At 38.6% G+C, this 8,039-nt stretch overlaps 1 protein-coding gene across 1 annotated transcript; it reads left to right on the top strand.

Annotated features, from left to right (window-relative positions):
* The first annotated feature begins 933 nt into the window (after nucleotides 1-933).
* LOC130464289 (uncharacterized) lies at nucleotides 934-2,659 on the top strand. Its single transcript, XM_056833776.1, has 3 exons — nucleotides 934-1,320; nucleotides 1,557-1,909; nucleotides 2,026-2,659. The coding sequence occupies exons 1-3, from the start codon at nucleotides 934-936 to the stop codon at nucleotides 2,657-2,659; spliced, it is 1,374 nt and encodes a 457-aa protein (XP_056689754.1).
* The last annotated feature ends 5,380 nt before the right edge of the window (nucleotides 2,660-8,039 follow it).

Genomic DNA, 8,039 nt, shown 5'->3' with positions numbered 1-8,039 from the left:
GGTCCAATTAGCCTAAGTCTGAGAGTCGCTTGGTCAAGTGTTATAGGCATACGCCACGTCATTATTTTGAGTCTAGGCCACCTCCTTGTATTCATACACGGGTTATAATGAGAAAGATTAATGAAAGCTTGAGTCTAAATCACAACTTCCAATTAAATCCCAGAAATTGGAGTCTGAAAAGAAACAAAAAAAATTTATTTTCGATGTAATTCTTTCGTTAAATTTCAATAAGGTAAAAACAACATTTTGAATCTACGCCATTTGCACATTTTAAGAAACGACTAAATACGCTTGCAAAGTAAGACAAAATTAAAGGTCCGCCCTAGGCCAACTAAAATTAAAGGTCCACCCTAGGCCTACTAAAATTAAGGGTCCACTATAGGCCTACCAAACGAGGCTCCCTCAGTCTCGCCTCGTCACTCAAAGACCACAACCATCTACCTTTTAGCCCAAATTGATTGAAGGATTTATGTTGGGGAGAAATCCCATGCAAAAAAAGGAAAAAATAGAAAGAGAAAAGGGAGAGCGAAAAGAGCGAGCCATGAAATACTTAGCCCGTACCTCCCAAAGTGCGAAATTTACCCAAGTAAACGAAGGAAAAGAATTGAGTCAACCAATCCAAATCATAAAGTTCTACGATGTCTACCCTTTCCAATCCTTATGTTCATAGACGCCTTCGCTCTGGGGCCCCTGTTCAGCTCATTTAACCCATCCATGTTCTCATCGCCATAACCCAAGAAACCATTAACTCGACTCTTGTTCCTGAACTTGTTGTCAACTGCAAACCACGTACGTCCTTTGACACGTACGTCATACCCGTTATTTCCAAAACCTGCTCTTACACCACCATTAGCACAAGGACAAGGTCTTGAGCGATGTCTTGAGCGATGTGACAAGGTTCACTTGTTCTTGAATTGGGAGAAGTGCCACTTTATGGTGCAAGAAGGTATTGTTCTTGGGCACAAGGTTTTGAATCTTGGGATTGAGGTTGACGAGGCAAAAATTGAGGTGATTGAGAAGCTACCTCCCCCAATCAATGTCAAGGGGATTCTCTCTTTCTTAGGTCATGCGGGTTTTTATCGGCGATTCATCAAGGATTTTTCGTCAATAGCACAACCCTTTACTAATCTTCTCCAAAAGGAGAGCGAATTTCTTTTCGATGGAGCTTGTATAGAAGCCTTCACCAAGCTTAAGCATGCCTTGATCACTACCCCTATTGTGCAAGCCCCGGATTGGTCCCTACCTTTTGAACACATGTGCGATGCAAGTGATTTCTCAATTGGGGGTGTCTTGGGGAAACGAAAAGACAAGAAGATTCATGTGATATACTACATGTCTAAACCTTGAACCAAGCTCAAGCCAATTACACCACAACAGAAAAGGAATTCCTTGCCATTATCTATGCCTTTGAGAAATTCCGAACTTACTTGGTGGGTTCAAAGACCATTGTGTACACCGACCATGCGGCCATCCGGTATCTTATGGCCAAGAAAGAGTCTAAGCCTAGGCTCATTTGATGGGTTCTATTACTCCAAGAATTTGACATTGAGATTCAGGACAAGAAGGGTGCTGAAAATGTTGTTGCCGATCATCTTTCCCGCCTTGAGCTTTGTGATATAGAGGGGGATTATGTGCCCATTGAAGATGCCTTACGTGATGATGTTTTGTACTCAATTGAAAGTTCTTCTTTGCCTTGGTTTGCCGACCTTGTGAGCTACTTGTCTTGTGGGGAGATGCCCAATGACTTCTCCACCCAACAAAGGAGGAAGTTGAAGCACGATGCAAAGAAGTATATATGGGATGAGCCGATTTTGTATAAGAGGGGCGCCAATGGGCTATTAAGGAAATGTGTTACGGATGATGAGGTTGGTAGTGTCCTTGATATGTGCCATTCCTCTCCTTGTGGAGGGCATATGGGGGGGGGGGGGATAAGACCGCTTCAAAGGTGTTGCAAAGTTTACTTTGGTGGCCGACTCTTTTCCGTGATGCTTGGGCCTTTGTGAAATCTTGTGATCGTTGCCAAAGGACGGGAAATATTTCTAAACGGCATGAGATGCCTCAATCTCCTATCTTGGAGTTGGAGGTGTTCGATGTTTGGGGTATTGACTTTATGGGACCCTTTCCCTCTTCCTATGGGAATCTCTATATTCTCATGGCGGTTGATTATGTTTCGAAGTGGGAGGAAGCCATTGCCTCACCCACCAATGATCACAAGGTCGTTCTTAATCTTTTCAAGAAGATCATTTTTCCGTGTTTTGGGGTTCCTATAGCGCTAATAAGTGATGGAGGATCCCACTTTGCTCATGGAAAGTTCAAGGCACTCTTGCGGAAGTATGGTGTGCATCCCAAAGTTGGCTTGGCATATCATCCTCAAACTAGTGGTCAAGTGGAGGTTACCAATCGAGAAATTAAGTCCATTCTTGAGAAGACGATTGCTAAGAAACGGAAGGATTGGGCAATCAAGCTTGATGATGTTTTATGGGCGTATCAGACGACGTTTAAAACACCTATCGAAATGACCCCATGCAAGTTGGTCTATGGCAAGAATTGCCACTTGCCGGTTGATCTCATGCATAGGGCCATGTGGGCCATCAAGACCTTGAATTTTGATCTCACTTGTGCGGGTGAGAGACGCCTTCTTGACCTCTATGAGTTTTAAGAGCTTCGTACGAACGCCTATGATTCAGCTAGCATCTACAGAGCTTGTTCCAAGCAATACCATGATGCCCGGCTCGAGAAGCGGGAATTCAAGGAAGGGGATAAAGTTCTCCTTTACAACTATAGGCTCAAATTGTTTCCGGGCAAATAAAGTCCCGTTAGAATGGCCCATTTGAGATCTTGAAAGTTTACCCTCACGGTGCCGTCGAACTATTTGATGACTCCAGAATTTTTAAAGTCAACGGCCACCGACTCAAGCATTATTTTGAAGGAGACTATCATGGCGCATTCACCATTGTTGATCTAATGGACCCCCCATGAATTTGGGGGGCACCGTCAAGCTAGTGACCTTAAAGAAGCAATACTCGGGAGGCAACCCATGTTTCTAACCTTTCCTTTATTTCGTTTTTATTTCTATTTCATTGTGCTACTAACTTTTTGGTGTGTTTTTTGTAGTTTGTGTATGTTGGTATTTCCAAAAAAAAAATGGAATTTGGTTAAGGTGCGCCCTCGGCTACATTGGTGCACCTGCACCGTCGCGGAACACCTACATTTTTAGGTGTTTTTGAAGTAGCGTAAAGGGGGTTTTCTGTGAAGGTGCACCCGCGCCCACTTTAGCCGCGCCCGCAACCTAACAGTGGTATCACGAGCCTCTTATTATTTTCATAATCTAAATTGCATGAACATGGTTAAATATTACAAATTTGCAAGAATTAAAAGGGGTGATTAATTTTCGTAATTGTTAATTAATTGCAAATTGCGTTTATTTAATTATACGTACGCAGTTTTTCGGCAGTTTCTTCGTTACTCATCCAAATCGAGTGATTTTTGTGTCAATTCCGCATGTAAAAGGCATTCTAAAATTTTGACAAAAAGAGTTTTTTTCGACCGAACCCAGAATTCTCAAATTCCAAGCCTAACTATGACTTTTCGGAGGTTTTAGTTTTTCGAATGCAAAATTTCGTAAATTTAAGATGTTAAATTAAATATTTGCGATTCTTGTTGATAAATCTTGAATTTTTGATTGACCTACTGTATATGTTTAACAAGTTTGAATGCCTAGCCTTGTTAATTATGCAATCTAATTTGTAATTATGATTAATTTGTTGAAAATTGGAATAATTTAGAATTAATTTGATTTTCATAATTAGTTATAATTTAATTAGATACCTATGATTAAAAACCACCATAAAAATTGTAAATTTATGTTAAATTTTAAATTTTTTTGACCTAGACTTGAATCCATGTTAATCGGAAATCAATTGAATAATAAATTTTCGATTTTTCGCCCTAAAATTATGAAATTAATATTATTTATTAATTTGTCATTAATTTTGAATATAAATTTTAAATTTTTATGCGATTCGCTCATATAACTTGCACGCACAAAGCAATGGACGCTACGTGTTACCCTTAAGGGGTGTTGTATAGTGCGGGCATGTGACGACGAGCAAGGGAGCTCGTCGCCCATGCGGCACGAATGCAATGAGCAAGGCCATGGTGCACGAGCACAAGGCAGCAGCCCTGCCTTGTGTCGTGGGCTGTGTGCAATGGGCAAATGGGCGAGGGCGAGAGCAAGGCACGAGCAGTCGCGTGTGGGCAGCAAGCGAGCTGCGCCACAGCGCGCACTGCATCGCACAAGCGTGCGGAGCCTCGCGCGCAGCGAGCGTAAGCTCGCGTGCCACGAGTGCTGCGCCAAGCATCGATCGCTCGCGCGCAGCGAGCGGTATTGTGCGTGCGACGAGCGCTGCGCCCAGCGATGGCGTGCGAGTTCTTGTTGCGACGTGCGACGAGCGCTGCGCCCACCGATGGCATGCGAGTGCTTGTTGCAACGTGCGACGAGCGCTGCGCCCAGCGATGGCAAGCAGCTTGCTTGCTGCGACGTGCGACGAGTGCTGCGCCCAGCGATGGGCTGCGGCAGCATGCTCGTGCGTCGAAAGCTGGCGCGCGCAGCGAGCACCAGCTCGCGTGATGCCTTGCGATGATTAAGCAGCAGCAATGCGACACAGCGCATGGGCTGCGCGCACATGGCCAGCGATGGCCGTGTGCGTGTGGCCCATGGGCGTGCGATGCGTGAGGTTGTTGCGTTGCGATTAGATCGTTTTGAAATTTTAATTTGAAATTTTCAGTTTACGTAATTTTAATTAATTTTAAAATTGATAATTTAAATTATTTTCTTGGATTTTAATTTTGAATATTGTAATTATAATAAATTTTATTTATTCTAAATATTTTTTACTAAAATTAAAATCATGAATTAATTTAAATACGACTGAAATTAAATTAAACTTTTGGATTCAATTATAAATTTATATGAGCTTTAAATTTTAATTAAATTTGTATGTTTCCGGTAAGACTAAAATACATTTTTATGTTTAAAATTAGTAAATCATATGAATTTATTGGTTTAAGTGGGAGCCCTTTTTAGTCATAAACTCTTGATTAGGTCTACAAATCCTTAAGGTTAAAACAACTTGATTAGAATTAATAAGGACTGAATAATTTGTAGATTATTGGTGCCCTTGATTAATTGCTGCAAATGTTTATGTGATGCATAATGTGTTTTACTAACCAGCTATGTGGGCCATTCATGATAATGAATGGGTGAATGGTATATATATTGTATATGTACCGTTTTGCAGGTTATGAAGTGACTAGTATGGCCCAAATAGGATAGAAAATATGGTCTGCGTACCATTAATTTGAATGTAATTGGTCTGAAGTACCAAAGTTGTTTTTCAATTCAAATATGGTATGCGTACCATCAAATAGTTGTAATTAGTTTTAATTATAGCTTATCCTATTTGAAGAAAATGGTGCCTCCCACGGAGATTTTCAAGACGGACTTTGAAGTTAAAGCTTCAAGATGAAGTCGGGCCATACTAGATCACATTTATCTTATGCATGTTTTAAGTTATTTATTGCTTTTAAATATGTCTTAAAATGCATGAGATCAAAAGCTTGATTATGTTGCATGATTAAGGATTTTAGTTCACTTAAAATCTAACCAACATAGTAAGAGCCTTAAGTTCCAAACTTAAAAATTGAGTTAAAAGGTGCCATGCCAAAATATACACTTGCTTGGATATCCTTTACATCAATCTAGTAATAGTTTTCGCTCAGCGAGGTGTTACTTATTGGTCCTAAAGGGGCAAGGTACACAAATAATTGTGAGTACATGTTAGTTTTGGTGAAACTCAACGATATAAGTAAGGAGTCCTTTTATGTCGTGGCAAAATCGATAGGTTTACCTAATAAGTTCTTAGACGTGCCTATCAACCAAGAGTAGTTTCTAGACTATTAGCAAAAGGTTTTTGCTTACCTAAGATGTTTTAGGATTAAGTCGACAAACTGTGCTTAATTCTTCAATGATTTTAGGATCTTGGAATCATTTTATTCCCCCTGCCGGAACAATAAATTCGAATAAAGTGCTAATAACTTGTTTGAATTGCATGATTGCTTTAATTTCAAGTTATTATTCATGATAAATGTTTAGACTTTGCATGCTTCAATGTATGTTTTAATTATTGTTTATAATTAAATATCTTGCACTGCAGTAAATCCTTTTAGAAAGGTAACAGTAAATTTCCTCGATTGGTAGTGAATCCAAGAACGATTCACGGAAATGAGAGAAAATGAGCAATTTAAATGTACGTTTCTTATATCGACTTTTATGGTTGTTTTCGAATATCAAAATCGAATGGCGAACCGATTGGTGCTTGTGGATTCAAAAATACGATGTAGTTTTGAGATCATAAAGCATTGAGTTTAAACGCTCAGCTTTACCAATGGTTAACAACCTAATGTCTTTGTCCATTTAATTCTCGAATGAGTCTAGTCCCTAGACATTCGAATAGATAGATGCTTAGAGAACTTTAGAAGCTTCTGGTAAGATCATCCAGTTGAAATAAAATGTTCAACATAAATTAAAATGGTAAGAACTTTGTTGTAGTGACATTGGACATGTCTAAACAAAGTATAAAAGTCAACACTAAAGAATTCAATTCTTAAGGCTGTAAGAAAGGGTACAAGAAATAGGAAAACAAGGAACAAATGAAAGGAATTTACGATTCCGTTTCTACCTATAAATTTATGTTTAAAGAGAAGTGACCTAGCAATCAAACTTCCTTGGTATCATATACCGCTTGAGGTTCTTACTTCGGTAATAACTCAAACAATGGAAGCTAGGATACACTAATGACCTACAAGTGGGAAATGAAGCATGGCAATGCTATATTAGTTGTAGGGTCATCTGGTTTGTTTTAAGTCCTTTCAAGGCTGGAACTTAATAGCTATTTTGTTCCATAATCAGCATACCTAAATTTCTGCTTCAAACACAGAAAGACTCACATTCAAGAAAAACAAAAACAATGTTTGTTTGTTTATTTGAATGAAATGGTCATTTACGGGTTGAGTCAATATGCTTGATTAAAACAAACAACTCTTTAACAATAAGAACTTTACTAGGTTCAAATCAATCTCTTGATTTGAGTTCCACTAACCTTTAGCATTGTTGCTTAGACCATATCAACAAGTTAACATTCATAAGCTCTATTTTGATAAACTTTTGAAAGTTGATTGATTTCTAGATCAATTCAAGACAAGCTAGTCTTACTTGTTGAAAGTAACAAAAGATATGAACTATTGTTAGAACGCCTAGACAATAGAGTTCAAAGCTAAAGAAAGATTTCATAACTTTATTATTTCACATGGATTTGAGTAAATATAGGTTTATTTACTCAAATGTGATATAAGTTGAATCTGTTTGGCTAGTTCAAAGATTCAAAAGTATAAAATCCACTTGGCAAGAAATCATAAAGATCTAGGTTAGATCATGTTGATGATTACTTGAGACCAAATATGATCATCAATGATTGTGTGTTGTAATTTCACAATCTAGGTCCATAAGATATGGCATATCTTAGTTGGAATAATCGAAGTCAATTAGTACTTGATTCGATCAATGATGGATAATAAAGACTTTTCCTATAATTTCTAAAACAAAATGCTCAACTACCACCAAACTAAACCAAATTCGTCAAAGCTATTGAAAAGTAATTTCAGAATAACTTTTCATAAAATATATCTAGAGAGTTGCAAAACTCAGTGGGAGCTTAGTGTTTGTCATTCGACAAACTAAGGCTCAAGTATAGATATATGTTTCATTATGATGAAACACAAGGGTATTGTTTCTACCACGAATTTTTGAGAACATAATGTTTGTTTGCTCGAAATAATGTCCTTTTGGAGATTCGTTTCCAAAATGACAAGTGGGAGAAAATAGACCTCGAAAGTCTTCGAGGCGAACAACAAACATAAACGGACATTCCAGAGGCTTTTCGAAGTGCTTCAGAAAAACCGAACTTATTCTTTAAGGACTT

Source organism: Spinacia oleracea, chromosome 1 (genome assembly GCF_020520425.1).
Source record: "Spinacia oleracea cultivar Varoflay chromosome 1, BTI_SOV_V1, whole genome shotgun sequence".
Taxonomy (NCBI): Eukaryota; Viridiplantae; Streptophyta; class Magnoliopsida; order Caryophyllales; family Amaranthaceae; genus Spinacia; species Spinacia oleracea.
The sequence above is the reverse complement of the archived record's forward strand: the minus strand, read 5'-3'. Positions and strand labels throughout refer to the sequence as shown.